At 49.2% G+C, this 25,723-nt stretch overlaps 1 protein-coding gene across 1 annotated transcript in view; it reads left to right on the forward strand.

The window, feature by feature from the left end:
- Positions 1–17,571, forward strand: part of LOC140381115 (rho guanine nucleotide exchange factor TIAM2-like) — a 29,317-nt gene extending 11,746 nt beyond the window's left edge. The window contains exons 2-14 of the mRNA XM_072465498.1: positions 1,146–1,334; positions 1,628–1,680; positions 4,624–4,848; positions 5,572–5,640; positions 6,466–6,591; positions 7,672–7,780; positions 9,146–9,325; positions 10,348–10,466; positions 15,267–15,369; positions 15,456–15,511; positions 15,600–15,684; positions 16,205–16,280; positions 16,986–17,571. Of these exons, the coding sequence (XP_072321599.1) occupies positions 1,310–1,334; positions 1,628–1,680; positions 4,624–4,848; positions 5,572–5,640; positions 6,466–6,591; positions 7,672–7,780; positions 9,146–9,325; positions 10,348–10,466; positions 15,267–15,369; positions 15,456–15,511; positions 15,600–15,684; positions 16,205–16,280; positions 16,986–17,400 (1,641 nt within the window). The 5' untranslated portion in view covers positions 1,146–1,309 and the 3' untranslated portion in view covers positions 17,401–17,571. The remainder of the gene's footprint in view (positions 1–1,145; positions 1,335–1,627; positions 1,681–4,623; positions 4,849–5,571; positions 5,641–6,465; positions 6,592–7,671; positions 7,781–9,145; positions 9,326–10,347; positions 10,467–15,266; positions 15,370–15,455; positions 15,512–15,599; positions 15,685–16,204; positions 16,281–16,985) is intronic.
- Positions 17,572–25,723: the final 8,152 nt, after the last annotated feature.

Below are 25,723 nucleotides of genomic sequence, written 5' to 3' on the forward strand. Positions count from 1 at the left end.
GGACTAAACCAGGTCTAAACCAGGACTAAACCAGGTCTAAACCAGGACTAAACCAGGACTAAACCAGGACTAAACCAGGTCTAAACCAGGACTAAACCAGGACTAAACCAGGTCTAAACCAGGTCTAAACCAGATCTAAACCAGGTCTAAACCAGGTCTAAACCAGGTCTAAACCAAGACTAAACCAGGTCTAAACCAGGACTAAACCAGGACTAAACCAGGTATAAACCAGGACTAAACCAGGTCTAAACCAGGTCTAAACCAAGACTAAACCAGGTCTAAACCAGGACTAAACCAGGTCTAAACCAGGACTAAACCAGGTCTAAACCAGGTCTAAACCAAGACTAAACCAGGTCTAAACCAGGACCAAACCAGATCTAAACCAGGTCTAAACCAAGACTAAACCAGTTCTAAACCAGGACCAAACCAGTACTAAACCAAGTCCAAACCAGGTCTAAACCAGGACTAAACCAGATCTAAACCAGGACTAAACCAGGTCTAAACCAGGTCTAAACCAGGACTAAACCAGGTCTAAACCAGGACCAAACCAGATCTAAACCAGGACCAAACCAGGTCTAAACCAGGACTAAACCAGGTCTAAACCAGGTCTAAACCAGAACTAAACCAGGACTAAACCAGGACTAAACCAGGACTAAACCAGGACCAAACCAGGACTAAACCAGGACTAAACCAGGACTAAACCAGGTCTAAACCAGATCTAAACCAGGACCAAACCAGATCCAAACCAGATCCAAACCAGGTCTAAACCAGGACCAGACCAGGACCAGACCAGGTCTAAACCAGGTCTAAACCAGGACTAAACCCGGTCTAACCCGGTCTAAACTCGGTCTAAACTCTGTCTAACCCAGTCTAACCCGGTGTAACTCGGTCTAACCCGGTCTAAACTCGGTCTAACCCGGTCTAACCCGGTCTAAACCCGGTCCAAACCCGGTCTAAACTCGGTCTAACTCGGTCTAACCTGGTCTAACCCGGTCTAACCCGGTCTAAACCCGGTCCAAACCCGGTCTAAACTCGGTCTAACTCGGTCTAACCCGGTCTAACCCGGTCTAATCCGGTCTAACCCGGTCTAATCCGGTCAAACCCGGTCTAACCCGGTCTAACCCGGTCCAACCCGGTCCCCTCAGGTCTGTGTGTGGGGGACCAGGTCGTCTCTGTGAACGGTACCTGTGTTTCTCGTCTGGACCTGGACTTGATCCCGAGCGTCTTCAGCCACAGGACTCTGCTGCTGTCGCTATGGAGACGACACGCATCACCTGACCTTTCAGCGGCCAATCAGGAGTGGGCCAGCATGTCACATGACCTCAGAGACGCAGGTAAAACTGTTTATGAGCAAAAATCCAGAGAGAATCGGGTTAAAGGTAATATAAAGTCCAGCTCCCTCTGGTGGAGTGAAACGCACACTACAGCCTCACAATGAGAATGTTGTAAATGTGACGCTCTTAATGTCCTGAAGGCAACACTTACCTTTATCCTCAAAATGCCTGACCTTTAGAGTTTTTTGTGACTCATCGATGAAACACAAACTGAGCATCAGCACAGACCGTGAGCTCTTCACTCCCTCTAGTGGTGCAAAGCGGCGTAACAGGAAAAGTCTTGTGTTTTACAGATTTTTGGACGCCACAATCAGACGATCCTCTGACGACGACGAGCTCTGAACAGGTAAAACCATCCTAAAGGTCAGAGGTATACTGAAGGTCAGAGATACACCAAAGGTCAGAGGTACACTAAAGGTCAGAGATACACCAAAGGTCAGAGGTACACTAAAGGTCAGAGATACACCAAAGGTCAGCGGTACACTAAAGGTCAGAGGTACACTAAAGGTCAGAGGTACACTAAAGGTCAGAGATACACTAAAGGTCAGAGGAACACTAGAGGTCAGAGGTACACTAAAGGTCAGAGGAACACTAGAGGTCAAAACTGATTTAAACTTGAATCAGAATCCAAAAAATATCATGATTGTCAATGAACAAAGTTCACAAACTAGAAACTTGCTTCAGTGCCAAGGTGCAAAATAGGTTTAGTCCTGGTTTAGACCTGGTTTAGTCCTGGTTTAGACCTGGTTTAGTCCTGGTTTAGTCCTGGTTTAGTCCTGGTTTAGTCCTGGTTTAGACCTGGTTTAGTCCTGGTTTAGACCTGGTTTAGTCCTGGTTTAGTCCTGGTTTAGTCCTGGTTTAGTCCTGGTTTAGACCTGGTTTAGTCCTGGTTTAGACCTGGTTTAGTCCTGGTTTAGTCCTGGTTTAGTCCTGGTTTAGTCTTGGTTTAGTCCTGGTTTAGACCTGGTTTAGACCTGGTTTAGTCCTGGTTTAGTCCTGGTTTAGACCTGGTTTAGTCCTGGTTTAGTCCTGGTTTAGTCCTGGTTTAGACCTGGTTTAGTCCTGGTTTAGTCCTGGTTTAGTCCTGGTTTAGACCTGGTTTAGTCCTGGTTTAGTCCTGGTTTAGACCTGGTTCAGACTTAGTTTAGTTCCATTCTCTCACTTCGCGCTCACACTGTGAAGCTAATTGCTAATAGTAACTGTGATTAGCCTCTTAACCCTTGACCTCCCACAGTTGCACGAGGCGCCTCCCTAAACCCTTCTCTACCCACAATCCTCTCTGTTTGTGGTGATCACGTGACCCGGACTAATCCTGGTTTAGTCCAAACAAACAGTCTGGAACCAGAAACGGAGACAGAACCCGGAATAATCCAGCAAATCACAAACAAAAGGACATAAAATCTGCAACAAGAACCAGGAGAACCAGGAGAACCAGGAGAACCAGGAGAACCAGGAGAGCCAGGAGAACCGGGAGAACCGGGAGAACCGGGAGAACCGGGAGAACCGGGAGAACCGGGAGAACCGGGAGAGCCGGGAGAGCCGGGAGAGCCGGGAGAGCCGGGAGAGCCGGGAGAGCCGGGAGAGCCGGGAGAGCCGGGAGAGCCGGGAGAGCCAGGAGAGCCAGGAGAGCCAGGAGAGCCAGGAGAGCCAGGAGAGCCAGGAGAGCCAGGAGAACCAGAGGATTTTGGGACTAAATTTCGTGTAACACGGAATACTCAAAAAAAGGGACATTTTACGACGCAATTAACATTTTCGACTCGTTTAGACTCGTCGATATTGAAATAATCGTTTGTCGTGAAGAAACTGCGATTCGTTTCATATTTCTCCGTCTTTGCAGCTGCTTCTGGAACTCCGGCTTCTGGAAGAATCTGTTTTAGTTTTAGTGTTAAAAACGACGTATTTGTTCATATTTGAGTCTGAAAATGATCGATTTCGAGGTGATTTCCAAAGCCGCGGAATGAATCAGGTCAAAGGTCGACGTTATGTTCGTCCAGACCTCATTTTCGCTGCCGTTGTCCCGGAAGCGACCCCTGACCCTGGGCGCTCTGTGCTGGGTGCTGCCTCGCGAGGAAGAGGAGAGAGGAGACGAGAAGGAGAGAGGAGACGAGAGGGAAGGAGGATACGAGAGGAAAGGAGGAGACGAGAGGGAAGGAGGAGACGAGAGGGAAGGAGGAGACGAGAGGGAAGGAGGAGACGAGAGGGAAGGAGGAGACGAGAAGGAGAGAGGAGACGAGAGAGGAGACGAGAAGGAGGGAGGAGACGAGAAGGAGAGAGGAGACGAGAAGGAGAGAAGAAGGAGAGAGGAGAGAGGAGCGAGGGATGAGGAGGAGGTGAAGGAGAAGAGGGTTCTTGGTCTGAGAGAGTTCCTGGAGGAGACGAACTGCTGCCTGCGCTGTGGAACTCCCTCTGCTGTCATGGTAACAGAGGACCAGGACCAGGACCAGGACCAGGACAGGACCAGTACCAGGACCAGGACCAGGACCAGGACCAGGACCAAGACCAGGACCAGGACCAGGGCCAGGACAGGACCAGGAACCAGGAACCAGGACCAGGACCAGACCAGGACCAGGACCAGACCAGGACCGGACCCCTGGACCGGACCCCGGGACCGGGACCAGGACCAGGACCAGGACGGTCTAAACCGGGTCTAAACCGGGTCTAAACCAGGACTAAACCAGGACTAAACCGGGTCTAAACCGGGTCTAAACCAGGTCTAAACCAGCTCTAAACCGGGTCTAAACCGGGTCTAAACCGGGTCTAAACCGGGTCTAAACCGGGTCTAAACCGGGTCTAAACCAGGACTAAACCGGGTCTAAACCGGGTCTAAACCAGGTCTAAACCAGGTCTAAACCAGCTCTAAACCGGGTCTAAACCGGGTCTAAACCAGGTCTGCGTTTCGTCGTCTTGATATCGTCTAAACTGCAGAAACACACTCAACACACATCGACCTGAAGACGACTCTCCTGAGAAACCCTGGCTCTTCTTCACATTTGGTGACGTCGTGAAGTGTTTTTGTCTGTGATTATTACGATAAACAAGAGTCTGTTCTCCGACAGTGCAGTTCCACAAACGATCTGCAGGGGGAGCGCTCACTTCTGCTTTAAAGGGCATGTGTTCTGTCAAACTGACCACGGTACGACGCTCTTCCCTCATTGGCTGGATCCATGCTCCCTGCTCGGTCGCCTCACTGAAACGTCTCACGTGCCGTTTATAACTCCATAAATCAGAATGTGCAGAAAAAGCAGAATAATCGCTCGTTATGACGGATCAAACGCACTTTCTCTTCCAGAGCTCGGACAGAATCAACTCCCTGCACCAGATCTTCCCCGAATGTCGAGCCGCCGAGCCGGACGCACCCAAAAACCCGTACGCCGAGCGGGGGGAGGCGGAGTTTCACGCGCCCAGCCCCTACAGCTCCTCCCTCTCCAGCGGTAGCCCCTCCCACCTCAGCGCGTGTCAGCGGATCAGGAAGGTGGTGGAGGAGCTGCTGGAGACGGAGAAATCCTACGTCAAGGTAAGACTTTTTGAGCGTGCAGGGAATGTCCCGCGGTGCGGCATTAAAGCATCGCTCGTGCCACGCGGCGGGACATCGGCCGCGTCTCCACAGCGACGAGCTGACGGCGGCACCCTTTGGTTACGTCGACGCTAAACAAACAGATCGTCGTCCTCGAGTCCTTGCACGTAGCAGAGGGAGTTCCACAGCGCAGGCAGCAGTTCGTCTCCTCCAGGTCTGAGATGTTGGGGGTGGGGCTTGACGCGATCGGGCGATATATCGGTCCCAATATCGGCGATAACGTTTTCACAGACGTATCGGTGTGAAAACCAGGGCCGGGAATCAAAGAGTCGCTCGCGATTCGCTATACGATAACATCACAGTTTTGCGATGCATGCGATACTCGATATATCGCTCATGATATTCTACTGTATATCACGATTTTTCAACGATTTTCTTTTCTTTAAACAAGCGACAAAACTGTAGCGCGGTACAAACAATGACTCTCTGCGATATATGGATACAGCCGCCCACGATATCGATTCAGTATCACCAAATGTAGTATCACGATATTTCGATATTTCAGCACGTTTCCAATGATATTGAAATGTTCGAATGTAAAACTCTTTCTCTTTGTTCTTGATCGTCTCTCAGTCGTGTAAACGTTAGTTCGTCCCACGTCTGCTGTGATTGGTCGTAGCAACAAAATATCGTATCGTGTGTGACGTGTTTGTCCCTGTCCAGGACCTGTCTCTGCTGTTCGACTTGTACCTGACGCCGCTGCAGCACCAGACGTTCCTCTCCAAACACGAGGTCAGTTTCATCTGTTTCATGACTCGAGAACCTCGTGAAACCTCTTCAGAACCTTCAGAACCTTCAGAGCCTTCAGAACCTTCAGAACCTTCAGAGCCTTCAGAACCTTCAGAACCTTCAGAACCTTCAGAGCCTTCAGAACCTTCTGAACCTTCAGAACATTCAGAGCCTTCAGAACATTCAGAACCTTTAGAACCTTCAGAACCTTCAGAACATTCAGAGCCTTCAGAACCTTCAGAACCTTCAGAACCTTTAGAACCTTCAGAACATTCAGAACCTTTAGAACATTCAGAACCTTCAGAACCTTCAGGACTCAAACATCAGAGCTGAACGCTCACGGTCAAAACCATATTTGATCTTCACAGAACATATGACAAGTGTGTGATTCTTCTGTAGATGAAACTTCACTGTAACTTTCACTTTGACGTGACAGTGAAATCCTCTTCATGTTCCACTGAAACTTCTTCTCCAGTCTGGGATAAAGAACCGTCCAGACCAAGGTCAGGACCTCAGTCCACACCACGGTCCGAACCACGGTCCAGACCACGGTCCAGACCACGATCCAGACCACGATCCAGACCACGGCCCGGACCACGATCCAGACCACGATCCAGACCATGATCCAGACCACGATCCAGACCACGGCCCGGACCACGATCCAGACCATGATCCAGACCACGATCCAGACCACGGTCCAGACCATGATCCAGACCACGATCCAGACCACGGCCCGGACCACGATCCAGACCATGATCCAGACCACGATCCAGACCACGGTCCAGACACGGTCCGGATCTCAGTCTGACAGTTCCACCTCTCTTCCAGATGGAGGCGCTGTTTGGAAGTTTGCCCGCGATGTTGGACTTTCAGAGAGTTTTCCTTCAAACGCTCGAGGAAAAGATCGACCTGAGTCCAGAGCTGAGCCGCCCAGAGACCCCCGAGGAGTCCAAGGTCCAGACCAGGACTAGACCAGGACCTGACCAAGACCTGACCAAGACCTGACCAAGACTTGACCAAGACTTGACCAAGACCTGACCAAGACTTGACCAAGACTTGACCAAGACCTGACCAAGACATGACCAAGACATGACCAGGACCTGACCAAGACCTGACCAAGACCTGACCAAGACTTGACCAAGACTTGACCAAGACCTGACCAAGACTTGACCAAGACTTGACCAAGACCTGACCAAGACATGACCAAGACCTGACCAAGACCTGACCAAGACCTGACCAAGACCTGACCAAGACTTGACCAAGACTTGACCAAGACCTGACCAAGACCTGACCAAGACCTGACCAAGACCAGGACTAAACCTGGCTAAACCAGGACTAAACCAGGACTAAACCAGGACTAAACCAGGACTAAACCAGGTCCAAACCAGGTCCAAACCAGGTCTAAACCAGAACTAAACCAGGACTAAACCAGGTCTAAACCAGGACTAAACCAGGACTAAACCAGGACTAAACCAGGACTAAACCAGGTCTAAACCAGGTCTAAACCAGGACTAAACCAGGACTAAACCAGGACTAAACCAGGACTAAACCAGGTCTAAACCAGGTCTAAACCAGGACTAAATCAGGTCTAAACCAGGACTAAACCAGGACTAAACCAGGACTAAACCAGGTCTAAACCAGGACTGAACCAGGACTGAACCAGGACTGAACCAGGTCTAAACCAGGACTAAACCAGGACTAAACCAGGACTAAACCAGGACTAAACCAGGTCTAAACCAGGTCTAAACCAGGTCTAAACCAGGACTAAACCAGGTCTAAACCAGGACTAAACCAGGACTAAACCAGGTCTAAACCAGGTCTAAACCAGGTCTAAACCAGGACTAAACCAGGTCTAAACCAGGTCTAAACCAGGACTAAACCAGGACTAAACCAGGTCTAAACCAGGTCTAAACCAGGTCTAAACCAGGACTAAACCAGGTCTAAACCAGGACTAAACCAGGTCTAAACCAGGACTAAACCAGGTCTAAACCAGGACCAAACCAGGTCCAAACCAGGTCTAATCTCTGTGTGCAGAAGCTGCTGTTCTCGTTGGGAGGCTCCTTCTTGTATTACGCTGATCACTTCAAACTCTACAGCGGCTTCTGCTCCAACCACCTGAAAGTCCAGAAGGTCCTGCACCGAGGTACGACCTGCAGGGACACGTCAAGAACATGTCAGGGACACGTCAGGGACACGTCAGGGACACGTCAGGGACACGTCAGGGACACGTCAAGAACATGTCAGGGACACGTCAGGGACACGTCAGGGACACGTCAGGGACATGTCAGGGACACGTCAAGAACATGTCAGGGACACGTCAGGGACATGTCAGGGACACGTCAGGGACACGTCAGGGACACGTCAGGGACACGTCAGGGACAGGTCAAGGACACGTCAGGGACACGTCAAGGACATGTCAGGGACACGTCAGGGACACGTCAGGGACACGTCAAGAACATGTCAGGGACACGTCAGGGACACGTCAGGGACACGTCAAGAACACGTCAGGGACACGTCAGGGACAGGTCAAGGACACGTCAGGGACACGTCAAGGACATGTCAGGGACACGTCAAGAACATGTCAGGGACACGTCAAGAACATGTCAGGGACACGTCAGGGACACGTCAGGGACACGTCAGGGACATGTCAGGGACACGTCAAGAACATGTCAGGGACACGTCAGGGACACGTCAAGAACATGTCAGGGACATGTCAGGGACACGTCAGGGACACATCAAGAACATGTCAGGGACACGTCAAGAACATGTCAGGAACACGTCAGGAACATGTCAGGGACACGTCAGGAACATGTCAGGGACACGTTAAGAACATGTCAGGAACATGTCGGGGACACGTTAAGAACATGTCAGGAACATGTCAGGGACACGTCAGGAACATGTCAGGGACACGTCAGGAACATGTCAGGGACACGTTAAGAACATGTCAGGAACATGTCAGGGACACGTCAGGAACATGTCAGGGACACGTTAAGAACATGTCAGGAACATGTCAGGGACACGTCAGGAACATGTCAGGGACACGTTAAGAACATGTCAGGAACATGTCGGGGACACGTTAAGAACACGTCAGGAACATGTCAGGAACACGTCAGGAACATGTCAGGGACACGTCAGGAACATGTCAGGGACACGTCAGGAACATGTCAGGGACACGTCAGGAACATGTCAGGAACACGTCAGGAACATGTCAGGAACACGTCAGGAACACGGGTCAGGACTAGTCAACAGGGTTTGTGCTGCTGACAGCAGAGGGCGCTCCAACGCCTAAAGTGTAATCTATAAAGTGTGTTTACCAAATGTGCACATTATTTTAAGATAAACAATGTGACAAAAGCAGGTTTAAGACTTTTAAAGCCACAAATATGTCATAATTATATTATATTATTTTATTTTATAAGTGGCAAAGTTCTGTCCTTTTAAATAAACTACTAATAATGATGAAATGAGCAATACTTTGTGTTTAACACCAGTTTTCATGTTGTTTTAGCAAAGACGGACACGGCCTTCAAACACTTCCTGGACACAAGGAATCCGACCAATCAGCACTCAGCGTCTCTGGAGTCCTTCCTGATCAAACCGGTTCAGAGAGTTCTGAAGTATCCTCTGCTCCTGAGAGAGCTGGTGTCTCTGACGGACGAGAGGACGCCTGAACGCCTCCACCTGAGCGGTACGACCAGGATTAGGGCTGAACCCGGTCTGAACAAGGTCTGAACCCGGTCTGAACCCAGTCTGAACTTGGTCTGAACCCGGTCTGAACCCGGTCTGAACAGGGTCTAAACCAGGTCTGAACCCGGTCTAAACCCGGTCTGAACAAGGTCTGAACCCGGTCTGAACCCAGTCTGAACTTGGTCTGAACCCGGTCTGAACCCGGTCTGAACAGGGTCTAAACCAGGTCTGAACCCGGTCTAAACCCGGTCTAAACCAGGTCTGAACAGGGTCTAAACCAGGTCTGAACCCGGTCTAAACCCGGTCTAAACCAGGTCTGAACCCGGTCTAAACCCGGTCTGAACCCGGTCCAAACAAGGTCTAAACCTGGTCTGAAATCGGTCTAAACCCGGTCTGAACCCGGTCTGAACCCGGTCCGAACAAGGTCTAAACCAGGTCTGAACCCGGTCTAAACCAGGTCTAAACCCTGGTCTAAACCCGGTGTAACTTCAGTCTGAACCTGGTCTGAACCCGGTCTAAGCCTGGTCTAATCCCGGTCTAAACCGGGTCCAATCCCGGTCTAAGCCCGGTCTAAACCCAATGTAAACATGATGTAAACCCGGTCTAACCCCGGTCTAAACCCGTCTAACCCTGGTCTAAACCCGGTCTAAACCCTGGTCTAAACCCGGTCTAAACCCGGTCTAAACCCTGGTCTAAACCCTGGTCTAAACCCTGGTCTAAACCCGGTCTAAACCCTGGTCTAAACCCGGTCTAAACCCTGGTCTGAACCCGGTCTAAACCCTGGTCTGAACCCGGTCTAAACCCTAGTCTAAACCCGGTCTAAACCTGGTCTAAACCCTGGTCTAAACCCCGTCTAAACCCTGGTCTAAACCCAGTCTAAACCCTGGTCTAAACCCGGTCTAAACCCTGGTCTAAACCCGGTCTAAACCCTGGTCTAAACCCGGTCTAAACCCTGGTCTAAACCCGGTCTAAACCCGGTCTAAACCCTGGTCTAAACCCGGTCTAAACCCTGGTCTTTTGCAGAGGCGCTGAAGTCGATGGAGAAAGTGGCGTCTCACATAAACGAGATGCAGAAGATTTATGAAGAGTTTGGACCTGTGTTTGAGCGTCTGACGGCGGAGAACGGCGCCCCCTACGCTCAGGTCAGAGGCGTCGCTGCACACGCCACATACACCACACACACGCCACACACGCCACACACGCCACACACACGCCACATACACCACACACACGCCACACACGCCACACACACGCCACACACGCCACACACACCACACACACGCCACACACGCCACACACACGCCACACACGCCACACACGCCACACACGCCACACACACGCCACACACGCCACACACGCCACACACACACCACACACACACCACACACACACCACACACGCCACACACACCACACACACACCACACACACACCACACACACACCACACACGCCACACACACCACACACCACACACACACCACACACACGCCACACACGCCACACACACCACACACACACCACACACACACCACACACACGCCACACACACGCCACACACGCCACACACACCACACACACACCACACACACGCCACACACGCCACACACGCCACACACGCCACACACACGCCACACACGCCACACACACCACACACACACCACACACACACCACACACGCCACACACACCACACACACACCACACACACACCACACACACGCCACACACACGCCACACACGCCACACACACCACACACACACCACACACACGCCACACACGCCACACACGCCACACACGCCACACACACACCACACACGCCACACACACCACACACACACCACACACACACCACACACACGCCACACACGCCACACACACGCCACACACGCCACACACACCACACACACACCACACACACACCACACACGCACCACACACGCCACACACACCACACACACACCACACACACACCACACACACGCCACACACGCCACACACGCCACACACGCCACACACACACCACACACGCCACACACACCACACACACCACACACACCACACACACCACACATGCCACACACACGCCACACACACGCCACACACGCCACACACACCACACACCACACACGCCACACACACGCCACACACACGCCACACACACCACACACTCACCACACACACCACACACACACCACACACACCACACACACACCACACATGCCACACACACGCCACACACACGCCACACACACGCCACACACACGCCACACACACCACACACTCACCACACACACCACACACACGCCACACACACCACACACACGCCACACACACCACACACACGCCACACACACCACACACACGCCACACACACCACACACACGCCACACACACCACACACACGCCACACACACCACACACACGCCACACACACGCCACACACACCACACACACCACACACACACCACACACACGCCACACACACCACACACACGCCACACACACCACACACACGCCACACACACCACACACACGCCACACACGCCACACACGCCACACACGCCACACACACGCCACACACACACCACACACACACCACACACGCCACACACACGCCACACACACGCCACACACGCCACACACACGCCACACACGCCACACACGCCACACACGCCACACACACACGCCACACACGCCACACACGCCACACACACACGCCACACATGCCACACACGCCACACACACGCCACACACACGCCACACACGCCACACACGCCACACACGCCACACACACACGCCACACACGCCACACACGCCACACACACACGCCACACATGCCACACACGCCACACACACGATGAGTCCACACATCGTTAGCCTCGCAGTATTTTGAACTGTTCTGGACAGTATAAGTATAAGTAAACACTGAGCCATTTCAGTTGCTCTCAAAGCTCAAGAAAATATAGAGACATTACATGTTTTTCTCAGACTTCCTATAAGTGATCTTTTCTTCTGTATCTGCCTCTGTATCTTCCTGCGTTGCAACAATGAAATTTCCCCATGTGGGACAATAAAGGAATATCTTATCTTATCTTATATTATTATTTTGAATTTTATAGAGAAAAATAACCTGGAAAGTTTCTTGAAATGACCAAAAATCAACATCAACATTATAATTTAATGCTTTCATAGTTCAAAAAGATTTACTTCCACTTTTCACTCTGAAAGTACATGTTTAAAGATGTTATTTAATACAATACTACAGTAAAAGTAACAGGAGTTTGTGGTGAATGGCTCCCTCTGCTGGTGGATCATATGTATTCTCTCCAGTGTAACTGCAGACTCTGGCCTGTAGAGGGCGCCGGAGTATTATTATAGGTTAAATATAACTCTTATGTTTATGTGTTTGTTTGAATCACCGTCAATCTTTTATGCTTTTATTTTTGACTAATACAAAAATAAACATTAAAACTATGAAAAAACTAGAACTAAAAGTAGATTCTTTTGTCAAATGATAAAACTAAACGTAAATGAACATGTGCAAACTGGAGAGTTCAGATGAAATATATTGTGTGTACTTGTGGTGCAGTATTTGCAGTATTCATGTATGTTCTGTGTACTTGTGGTGCAGTAGTGGCAGTATTCATGTATGTTCTGTGTACTTGTGGTGCAGTAGTGGCAGTATTCATGTATGTTCTGTGTACTTGTGGTGCAGTAGTGGCAGTATTCATGTATGTTCCGTGTACTTGTGGTGCAGTAGTGGCAGTATTCATGTATGTTCTGTGTACTTGTGGTGCAGTAGTGGCAGTATTCATGTATGTTCCGTGTACTTGTGGTGCAGTATTCGCAGTATTCATGTATGTTCTGTGTACTTGTGGTGCAGTAGTGGCAGTATTCATGTATGTTCCGTGTACTTGTGGTGCAGTATTCGCAGTATTCATGTATGTTCCGTGTACTTGTGGTGCAGTAGTGGCAGTATTCATGTATGTTCCGTGTACTTGTGGTGCAGTATTCACAGTATTCATGTATGTTCCGTGTACTTGTGGTGCAGTAGTGGCAGTATTCATGTATGTTCCGTGTACTTGTGGTGCAGTAGTGGCAGTATTCATGTATGTTCCGTGTACTTGTGGTGCAGTATTCGCAGTATTCATGTATGTTCCGTGTACTTGTGGTGCAGTAGTGGCAGTATTCATGTATGTTCCGTGTACTTGTGGTGCAGTATTCGCAGTATTCATGTATGTTCCGTGTACTTGTGGTGCAGTAGTGGCAGTATTCATGTATGTTCCGTGTACTTGTGGTGCAGTATTCGCAGTATTCATGTATGTTCTGTGTACTTGTGGTGCAGTAGTGGCAGTATTCATGTATGTTCCGTGTACTTGTGGTGCAGTATTTGCAGTATTCATGTATGTTCCGTGTACTTGTGGTGCAGTATTCGCAGTATTCATGTATGTTCTGTGTACTTGTGGTGCAGTAGTGGCAGTATTCATGTATGTTCCGTGTACTTGTGGTGCAGTATTTGCAGTATTCATGTATGTTCCGTGTACTTGTGGTGCAGTATTTGCAGTATTCATGTATGTTCCGTGTACTTGTGGTGCAGTATTCGCAGTATTCATGTATGTTCTGTGTACTTGTGGTGCAGTAGTGGCAGTATTCATGTATGTTCTGTGTACTTGTGGTGCAGTATTCGCAGTATTCATGTATGTTCTGTGTACTTGTGGTGCAGTAGTGGCAGTATTCATGTATGTTCCGTGTACTTGTGGTGCAGTATTCGCAGTATTCATGTATGTTCTGTGTACTTGTGGTGCAGTAGTGGCAGTATTCATGTATGTTCCGTGTACTTGTGGTGCAGTAGTGGCAGTATTCATGTATGTTCTGTGTACTTGTGGTGCAGTAGTGGCAGTATTCATGTATGTTCCGTGTACTTGTGGTGCAGTATTCGCAGTATTCATGTATGTTCTGTGTACTTGTGGTGCAGTAGTGGCAGTATTCATGTATGTTCCGTGTACTTGTGGTGCAGTATTCGCAGTATTCATGTATGTTCCGTGTACTTGTGGTGCAGTAGTGGCAGTATTCATGTATGTTCCGTGTACTTGTGGTGCAGTATTCACAGTATTCATGTATGTTCCGTGTACTTGTGGTGCAGTAGTGGCAGTATTCATGTATGTTCCGTGTACTTGTGGTGCAGTAGTGGCAGTATTCATGTATGTTCCGTGTACTTGTGGTGCAGTATTCGCAGTATTCATGTATGTTCCGTGTACTTGTGGTGCAGTAGTGGCAGTATTCATGTATGTTCCGTGTACTTGTGGTGCAGTATTCGCAGTATTCATGTATGTTCCGTGTACTTGTGGTGCAGTAGTGGCAGTATTCATGTATGTTCTGTGTACTTGTGGTGCAGTAGTGGCAGTATTCATGTATGTTCCGTGTACTTGTGGTGCAGTATTTGCAGTATTCATGTATGTTCCGTGTACTTGTGGTGCAGTATTCGCAGTATTCATGTATGTTCTGTGTACTTGTGGTGCAGTAGTGGCAGTATTCATGTATGTTCCGTGTACTTGTGGTGCAGTATTCGCAGTATTCATGTATGTTCTGTGTACTTGTGGTGCAGTAGTGGCAGTATTCATGTATGTTCCGTGTACTTGTGGTGCAGTATTTGCAGTATTCATGTATGTTCCGTGTACTTGTGGTGCAGTATTCGCAGTATTCATGTATGTTCTGTGTACTTGTGGTGCAGTAGTGGCAGTATTCATGTATGTTCCGTGTACTTGTGGTGCAGTATTTGCAGTATTCATGTATGTTCCGTGTACTTGTGGTGCAGTATTCGCAGTATTCATGTATGTTCTGTGTACTTGTGGTGCAGTAGTGGCAGTATTCATGTATGTTCCGTGTACTTGTGGTGCAGTATTTGCAGTATTCATGTATGTTCCGTGTACTTGTGGTGCAGGAGCTGTCGATGGGGGACTTCCTGCTTCACTCCTCAGTGCTCTGGTTGAATCCTGGTCCCAGTCTGGGCCGGATCAGGAATAAGCCACGCCTCTCTCTGTTTGGTACGACTTTCAATGCAACAAATTCACAAAACAATCGTGACATTTACATTTAACCTGGAATATTTGTCCTTTTGTCACGTTTGCAGTTTTCAAACAGGCTCTGATCCTGGTTTACAAGGACCCCAAGGTCAAGAGACGACTGGTGAGGTTTTGTCAGGATCTTTAAGGGTTTAGACCTGGTTTAGTCTGGTTTAGTCTGGTTTATTCACAGTGATTACATTTGTTTTCAGGTTTCTCGTTCAGACTTGGACCCCTTCAGGTTCCGATGGTTAATCCCAGCGTCGGCCGCTCACATCAGAGACCACGACGTCACCGGCAAGTAACCACAGAGCCTTTAGTCCTGGTTTAGTCCTGGTTTACACCTGGTTTAGTCCTGGTTTAGACCTGGTTTAGTCCTGGTTTAGTCCTGGTTTAGTCCTGGTTTAGCCCTGGTTTAGCCCTGGTTTAGTCCTGGTTTAGTCCTGGTTTAGTCCTGGTTTAGTCCTGGTTTAGTCCTGGTTTAGTCCTGGTTTAGTCCTGGTTTAGCCCTGGTTTAGCCCTGGTTTAGTCCTGGTTTAGTCCTGGTTTAGTCCTGGTTTAGTCCTGGTTTAGTCCTGGTTTAGTCCTGGTTTAGACCTGGTTTAGTCCTGGTTTAGACCTGGTTTAGTCCTGGTTTAGACCTGGTTTAGTCCTGGTTTAGCCCTGGTTTAGTCCTGCTTTAGCCCTGGTTTAGCCCTGCTTTAGCCCTGCTTTAGTCCTGCTTTAGCCCTGCTTTAGCCCTGGTTTAGCCCTGCTTTAGCCCTGCTTTAGCCCTGCTTTAGCCCTGGTTTACTCTTATACCTGTCGTGTGTTGCAGATGGAGGCTTTGACCTTGTCCATCTCCGCTCTCAGACTGAAGGTCGTCCTGAGACGCTCTTCCAGCTCAGCTCCAGGTCTGGACCAGATCCATCTGAACATCATTTTAAACATCATTTTAAACATCATTTTAAACATCATTTCAAACATCTTCAAACATCTTCAAACATCTTCAAACATCTTCAAACATCTTCAAACATCTTCAAACATCTTCAAACATCTTCAAACATCTTCGACGAAACGACAAAACTTCGATTGTTCGATAAAGTATCAACGAGAACCAGATCTCAAACGTCTAAAAACACAAACACTTAAACATTTGGCCCGTTTTTCCCCAGTTTATAATTGTACTTCCTGGTTTGACACAGGCAGAGGTGGTTCCACAGCCGTTACCATAGCAACCAGACCGTAAACAAGAGCCAAACTCCAAATAAACGACACAACAGTTCTGATCCGACACAATAAGACCATAAACACGTTTATTCAGTCCAACCATGGTTTAAACTGTCTCTGTGTCGCACACTGATGACATCACAGAGGGACTCAGCTCCACTTCCTGTCATTTTAAACTCTCATTTTTCTTCACAAACTTCAACTTAACGGAAATAAAACTGTGATAAATATTAACCACAGGTTCTACACCAAAGTGAGTCAGAATTAGAAGAACAGGAAAACTTTTAATATGGACTTTAATCTTAAATATAATCATAGAAGAAGAGGTACTTTTACTTTTGTACTTATATTACTTATATATTGTGCTGACGCCGGCTTTTGTGTGGCAGTGATGTCGAGTCCAAGTCGCTGGTTCTGGAGACTCTTCGCTGCCTCCTCAAAGACCCTCCTCTTCCTCCTCCCGCCTCAACCCGGCGGCCATCTTTGAACTGCCACGCCCTCTCCGCCCTAAACGACCATCTCCGCGACGACCGCCAACGCCGCCGCGCAGACGACGACGATGACGGCGACCGGACCGACCAATTGGAGGCCCAGCTCCAGAGGCTTCACTTCGCCGACCAATCGGAGCGCAGGGATGATGGGATGGGGCGGGGCTTGAAGCAGTGGAGGCGGAGCTTAGTGGAGATGGGCGGTTTGTTGGACAGAGACTACAGCGTCCAGAGTCTCACGTCAATCATCAACGAAGACTGTTTCTACAACTCCATACGAAGGAGAAAAGCCAGACCTGGTTTAGACCTGGTTTAGTCCTGGTTTAGTCCTGGTTTAGTCTTGGTTTAGTCCTGGTTTAGTCCTGGTTTAGTCCTGGTTTAGTCCTGGTTTAGTCCTGGTTTGGACCTGGTTTAGTCCTGGTTTAGACCTGGTTAGACCTGGTTTAGTCCTGGTTTAGTCTTGGTTTAGTCCTGGTTTAGTCCTGGTTTAGACCTGGTTTAGTCCTGGTTTAGTCCTGGTTTAGACCTGGTTTAGTCCTGGTTTAGTCCTGGTTTAGTCCTGGTTTAGTCCTGGTTTGGACCTGGTTTAGTCCTGGTTTAGACCTGGTTAGACCTGGTTTAGTCCTGGTTTAGTCTTGGTTTAGTCCTGGTTTAGTCCTGGTTTAGACCTGGTTTAGTCCTGGTTTAGTCCTGGTTTAGACCTGGTTTAGTCCTGGTTTGGACCTGGTTTAGTCCTGGTTTAGTCCTGGTTTAGTCCTGGTTTAGACCTGGTTTAGTCCTGGTTTAGTCCTTGTTTAGTCCTGGTTTGGACCTGGTTTAGTCCTGGTTTAGTCCTGGTTTAGTCCTGGTTTGGACCTGGTTTAGTCCTGGTTTAGACCTGGTTAGACCTGGTTTAGTCCTGGTTTGGACCTGGTTTAGTCCTGGTTTAGTCCTGGTTTGGACCTGGTTTAGTCTTGGTTTGGACCTGGTTTAGTCCTGGTTTAGACCTGGTTTAGACCTGGTTTAGTCCTGGTTTAGTCCTGGTTTAGACCTGGTTTAGACCTGGTTTAGTCCTGGTTTAGTCCTGGTTTAGACCTGGTTTAGTCCTGGTTTAGTCCTGGTTTAGTCCTGGTTTAGACCTGGTTTAGTCCTGGTTTGGACCTGGTTTAGTCCTTGTTTAGTCCTGGTTTGGACCTGGTTTAGTCCTGGTTTAGTCCTGGTTTGGACCTGGTTTAGTCCTGGTTTAGTCCTGGTTTAGTCCTGGTTTAGTCCTGGTTTAGACCTGGTTAGACCTGGTTTAGTCCTGGTTTAGTCCTGGTTTGGACCTGGTTTAGACCTGGTTTAGTCCTGGTTTGGACCTGGTTTAGTCCTGGTTTAGTCCTGGTTTAGTCCTGGTTTAGTCCTGGTTCAGTTCTCATTGATCCTGAAGCAGAAATGATTTAAAACTGAAAACATAAAAATGACAGAAAGTTTTGGTCTTTCTATATTTATAGATAACTATATTTATGAATTCCATTCCCAAATCAAATATTTATCAGTTTTTACTTCAAACCAGTTTGATTTGTGAATATTCTCTACAGATTTGGACAAAGTGTCGACTGGACGCTTATGTTTTATATTTAAATGTGTCTCTTATTTTTGACCTATTTATTTTTTCTATAGCACTATATTTGTATTTCCATATTCAAATAATGTAATTTAATAATAAATTACTTATTGTTTTGTACAAAAGTGTTGGTTTCTCTCTTAAAGCAGCTCTTTTTCCATTGAACTCCTTTAACTCTTTTAAGAATAGTAAGTGAGTTTAGTTGGTGTAGTACCTCACTCGTCCAGGAGGGGGACCAGTCGTATCTTCTGAGCTCGAGTCCATCGTGTGGGCGGAGAGGGAGCGGCGGCGTGTGGGCGGAGGGAGCGGCGTGTGGGCGGAGGGAGCGGCGTGTGGGCGGAGGGAGCGGCGTGTGGGCGGAGAGGGAGCGGCGGCGTGTGGGCGGAGGGAGCGGCGTGTGGGCGGAGGGAGCGGCGTGTGGGCGGAGGGAGCGGCGTGTGGGCGGAGAGGGAGCGGCGGCGTGTGGGCGGAGGGAGCGGCGTGTGGGCGCAGGGAGCGGCGTGTGGGCGGAGGGAGCGGCGTGTGGGCGGAGGGAGCGGAGGGAGCGGCGTGTGGGCGGAGGGAGCGGCGTGTGGGCGGAGGGAGCGGCGTGTGGGCGTGGATCGTAAATGTCCGGGGTACGAGATATCCAAAAGAGTCGGTGATTTAGGCATTTCAAATATGGATCTGAGTCGATTGATCACAGCTTTTCTAAATATCGACCTCTGTGTAGCTCATCCAAGGAGTTTGTGGACTTTGAAAGCTCTGGAGCCTCCAAAGGAACGCAACATGGGACGGACAAGGGGGCGGCAACGTACGACAAGGGGGCTGCAGCGTATGACAAGGGGGCGGCAACGTATGACAAGGGGGCGGCAACGTATGATAAGGGGGCGGCAACCTATGACAAGGGGGCGGCAGCGTATGACAAGGGGGCGGCAACGTATGATAAGGGGGCGGCAACGTATGACAAGGGGGCGGCAACGTATGATAAGGGGGCGGCAACTTATGACAAGGGGGCGGCAACCTATGACAAGGGGGCGGCAACCTATGACAAGGGGGCGGCAGCGTATGACAAGGGGGCGGCAACCTATGACAAGGGGGCGGCAACCTACGACAAGGGGGCGGCAACCTATGACAAGGGGGCGGCAACCTACGACAAGGGGGCGGCAACGTACGACAAGGGGGCGGCAACGTACGACAAGGGGGCGGCAACGTATGATAAGGGGGCGGCAACCTATGACAAGGGGGCGGCAACCTATGACAAGGGGGCGGCAACCTATGACAAGGGGGCGGCAGCGTATGACAAGGGGGCGGCAACCTATGACAAGGGGGCGGCAACCTACGACAAGGGGGCGGCAACCTACGACAAGGGGGCGGCAACCTACGACAAGGGGGCGGCAACGTACGACAAGGGGGCGGCAACGTACGACAAGGGGGCGGCAACGTACGATAAGGGGGCGGCAACCTATGACAAGGGGGCGGAAACCTATGACAAGGGGGCGGCAACCTACGACAAGGGGGCGGCAACGTACGACAAGGGGGCGGCAGCGTATGACAAGGGGGTGGCAACCTAGGACAAGGGGGCGGCAACGTACGACAAGGGGGCGGCAACGTACGACAAGGGGGCGGCAACGTACGATAAGGGGGCGGCAACCTATGACAAGGGGGCGGAAACCTATGACAAGGGGGCGGCAACCTACGACAAGGGGGCGGCAACGTACGACAAGGGGGCGGCAGCGTATGACAAGGGGGTGGCAACCTATGACAAGGGGGCGGCAACGTACGACAAGGGGGCGGCAACGTACGACAAGGGGGCGGCAACGTATGATAAGGGGGCGGCAACGTACGACAAGGGGGCGGCAACGTACGACAAGGGGGCGGCAGCGTATGACAAGGGGGTGGCAACCTATGACAAGGGGGCGGCAACCTACGACAAGGGGGCGGCAACGTACGACAAGGGGGCGGCAACGTACGACAAGGGGGCGGCAACGTATGACAAGGGGGCGGCAACGTATGACAAGGGGGCAGCAGCGTATGACAAGGGGGCGGCAACGTATGACAAGGGGGCGGCAACCTATGACAAGGGGGCGGCAACGTACGACAAGGGGGCGGCAACCTATGACAAGGGGGTGGCCTCGTATGCGATGAGGTGGTTTTGTGACGTGGGTGAATGAGCTCTGTGTGTAATCGCAGGTGAGTTCCGGGTTCCCCCCAAACCCAATCTCCCATGTGGTCTATATGTGTAATAAAAATCTAAATCATCCTAAACCTTCGCCCGGTTCATAAGGCACTTCTTATTTTATCAATCTGAAAAATGTAGAAACATTCAAACACGGAATATAACATCGTGTGGTCTTTATATCGTGGACCTCATCTGATGCTCTCAAGTCTTCTTCGTCGTAGTCTTCGTTCTCACTTCTTCTCAGTTTTCAGCGTAAAGACTCACAACAGGAGACAAAAGGACACAAGTGCACAAGGACACAATTGCACAAGGACACAATTGCACAAGGACACAAGTGCACAAGGACACAAGTGCACAAGGACACAAGTGCACATGTACCTGACGACTTGGAAGGCAACGTAACATATCTAGTATTTTGTCCACAACAGCTCTAGGGACCTTACTTTAGAAACAATATTGTCACGTTTAGTCTGGTCACATTTAAATACAACTCTGGTATTGTAGTTTTCTATTCACAAAATATACAAGTTACACATCTAGTTTCACATCTAGTTTCACATCTAGTTTCACATCTAGGTGCGACTCGACTCTTCAAGGTCCGTGTAACAGTATTTAATGTCCTCTCAGTAGGATTATCCACTAGTCTACCATGTCATTTATGTCATTTATGTACTTTAGTGCGCTTTCACTCGTCTCTGTGTCATCAACCCAATGTTTAAGTGTGATTTGTGTCACCCGCGAGACCTTCAGAGGAACTGTCCAGAGTGGTTCATTCCAGTGTCTGCTGAACATCTTCTCCCTCACGTTGTCTCCTTGGTTTCTGCTTGTTTGGTAGATGTGGCTGGATCTCCTTGTGTAACTTCTGGAATGCTATGAGACAAAAACTCAATACTCTTTTTAAGAGACATATAAAAAACATCAGCAGTTCATCATTAACTTGGGTTTTCTCTGTAATAATAAAATGACCCTGAGAGGAAGTGTCAGCTTTAAGTTCCATTCCATTAGGCAATAGAACATCTGTATGGGATTCATGGCCTGTTAGCTTACATTTTAACAGGGACAGAATGTCCCGTCCTAACAGGTCAACCGGGGATTCTGGGAAGAGTAAGAAGATGTGTGTGAAGGTCACAATTTCATGGTCATTTAGTGACATGAGAACACAACCCACATTATTTTATAGAGCACAGTTTGATACTGGAAAACCCCACAACTGTACTGTCAGGGGGCCCCGGCTCCTGCATCACGTGAGCTGGCACCCTGCTGTCAGGGGGTCCCTGCTGTCAGGGGGCCCCGGCTCCTGCATCATGTGAGCTGGCACCCTGCTGTCAGGGGGTCCCTGCTGTCAGGGGGGTCCCAGCTGTCAGGGGGTCCCGGCTCCTGCATCTGTGGAACATTGGTGGACATCATTGTCGCCTCCTTGAGTGTAAAGCACAGGTGGTTGATGGTTCTACTGCTGCTGTGTCATTGGTGGCATCATCTACTGGTTCTGTGGGACATGTGTGGGACATGTGTGGGACATGTGTGGGACATGTGTGGGACATGTGTGGGACATGTGTGGGACATGTGTGGGACTATGAGCACTCACTTTGTCTGTTGATTGATCCTCCTTTCACTCAGTTTACTTATCTGTCATTTTACCAACGTCTTAGCCATCATTTCATTGTTCTCCTCAACTTGAGCCTTTTCTGATCATGAAGTGACATAAGGACATTGAGTTCATTGTCCTTCTCGTAGGTGGCGCTGTGAACCGGTGCGATGCTAATGGCGTGGTCGATGTAGAACTGGTTTGATGCTAACGACGTGGTTGAGTTAACGCACAAGACAATTTTACAACTATTAAGTTTTTCATATGACTTCTCAAACACGTAAGAACGTAGAGTACACAAACTTCCGTATCTTCTCACCGGGAACTACTAAAACATATTCAATACTTATACACATTCAATACTTATACACATTCAATACTTATACACATTCAATACACATTCAATACTTATACACATCCAACACTTATACACATTCAATACTTATACACATTCAATACTTATACACATTCAATACTTATACACATTCAATACTTATACACATTCAATACACATTCAATACTTATACACATTCAATACTTATACACATTCAATACACATCCAACACTTAAACACATTCAATACTTATACACATTCAATACACATTCAATACTTATACACATTCAATACTTATACACATTCAATACACATTCAATACTTATACACATTCAATACACATCCAACACTTAAACACATTCAATACTTATACACATTCAATACTTATACACATTCAATACTTATACACATTCAATACACATCCAACACTTAAACACATTCAATACTTATACACATTCAATACTTATACACATTCAATACTTATACACATTCAATACACATTCAATACTTATACACATTCAATACTTATACACATTCAATACTTATACACATCCAACACTTAAACACATTCAATACTTATACACATTCAATACTTATACACATTCAATACTTATACACATTCAATACTTATACACATTCAATACACATTCAATACTTATACACATTCAATACTTATACACATCCAACACTTAAACACATTCAATACTTATACACATTCAATACTTATACACATTCAATACTTATACACATTCAATACACATTCAATACTTATACACATTCAATACTTATACACATTCAATACTTATACACATTCAATACACATTCAATACTTATACACATCCAACACTTAAACACATTCAATACGTATACACTACTTACCTCCTCCGCATTGTTGTCGTTTGACCTTCATCCAGAGTCTCCGCCTCTTCACGTTTCTTTTGGTTCCTGTGGCTGTTCTAAAATGATGACTGAACTCTGACTGAAAAATTCAGGTAGTTTCCACCACAGGACGGGCCCCAGGAGCCCCCCAGTCACAGGGGTGTTTCTAGGGAGTGCCCTGTGGTGGCACGGGCCCCAGGAGCCCCCCAGTCACAGGGGTGTTTCTAGGGAGTGCCCTGTGGTGGCACGGGCCCCAGGAGCCCCCCAGTCACAGGGGTGTTTCTAGGGAGTGCCCTGTGGTGGCACGGGCCCCAGGAGCCCCCCAGTCACAGGGGTGTTTCTAGGGAGTGCCCTGTGGTGGCACGGGCCCCAGGAGCCCCCCAGTCACAGGGGTGTTTCTAGGGAGTGCCCTGTGGTGGTACGGGCCCCAGGAGCCCCCCAGTCACAGGGGTGTTTCTAGGGAGTGCCCTGTGGTGGCACGGGCCCCAGGAGCCCCCCAGTCACAGGGGTGTTTCTAGGGAGTGCCCTGTGGTGGCACGGGCCCCAGGAGCCCCCCAGTCACAGGGGTGTTTCTAGGGAGTGCCCTGTGGTGGTACGGGCCCCAGGAGCCCCCCAGTCACAGGGGTGTTTCTAGGGAGTGCCCTGTGGTGGCACGGGCCCCAGGATCCCCCCAGTCACAGGGGTGTTTCTAGGGAGTGCCCTGTGGTGGCACGGGCCCCAGGATCCCCCCAGTCACAGGGCCGTTTCTAGGGATTGTCCTGTGGTGGCACGGGCCCCATGAGTCCCCCACTCACAGGACTGTTTCTAGGGAGTGTCCTGTGGTGGCACGGGCCCCATGAGTCCCCCACTCACAGGACTGTTTCTAGAGAGTGTCCTGTGGTGGCACGGGCGTGCGTCCTCATTAGTCAGCAGTAAAAAGTCCCTGACATAAACTAAATTCAGAGGAAAAGTATAAAGGCCGTCTGTAAACCTCCCTCTGAGGGCCGAGGAGCTGAACACAAATGTAAGGCATCATTATGACTAAGACAATGGAGGTTAGTGTGTACGTGGCCCCTGAGCCGCAGTGGGAGAAGGCCAAGACGTGGCCCCTGGAGCCGCAGTGGGAGAAGGCCAAGACGTGGCCCCTGGAGCCGCAGTGGGAGAAGGCCAAGACGTGGCCCCTGGAGCCGCTGTGGGAGAAGGTCAAGACTCGCTCTGGAAGCACACACAAATCTCCAATGAGACCTCCACCAGAAAGGTTACACAGCTCACCTTTACTTCCAAATCCATCTAACATCAATAAAAATAAAATATAAAATCTACAATGTTTTTCACTGGAAAAGCAGTGAAACATATTGTGCTAAAAAATATGCACATTTTTAATATAAATATATATGTTTACACATAAGCTGGCAGGGACAGCATACATGGAGCGCCACCTAGAGGCTGGCATAGTGAACAGAAACATCTGTGCAGAGTACGGGCTGGAGTCCCCAAGGACAAAATGGGAAACACCTCCAAAGGTGTTGGAGAACGACCGAGCCAAGGTCCTCTGGGACTTCTAGATACAAACAGAATGGTAATGGAACCAACCGGACATAGTGGTGGTCTCAAGGGTCAGAGGAAAGCCGTGGTGGTGGACGTTGCAATGCATCATGGGATGGAAACATCCGGAAAAAGAATATGAGAAACTAGAGAAATACCAAGGCCTCAGAGAGGAGCTGGAGAAGGTCTGGAGCCTGAAGGTATCGGTGGTGCTGTAGTGACCGGAGCACTTGGGGCAGTGACCCCCAAACTCGAGAAATGACCCCCAAACTGGAGGAATGACCCCCAAACTGGAGGAATGACCCCCAAACTGGAGGAATGACCCCCAAACTGGAGGAATGACCCCCAAACTGGAGGAATGACCCCAAACTGGAGGAATGACCCCAAACTGGAGGAATGACTTGATCCAGAAAAGTGCAGTGCAGGAAGAGCATACTGAAGAACCCTCAAACCCGAGCTTGAAGGGGGAGGAATAGAGACCACCCGCAGAGGGTGAGGAAGAGTTTATTTTTTTAAACATAAAATCAACATTATTTTTCACTGGACGAACAGTGAGGAGAGATGTTTACAT

This window comes from Eucyclogobius newberryi, unplaced genomic scaffold (assembly GCF_026437365.1).
Source record: "Eucyclogobius newberryi isolate DKJ021-1_F unplaced genomic scaffold, fEucNew1.0.hap1 SCAF_1, whole genome shotgun sequence".
NCBI lineage: Eukaryota > Metazoa > Chordata > Actinopteri > Gobiiformes > Gobiidae > Eucyclogobius > Eucyclogobius newberryi.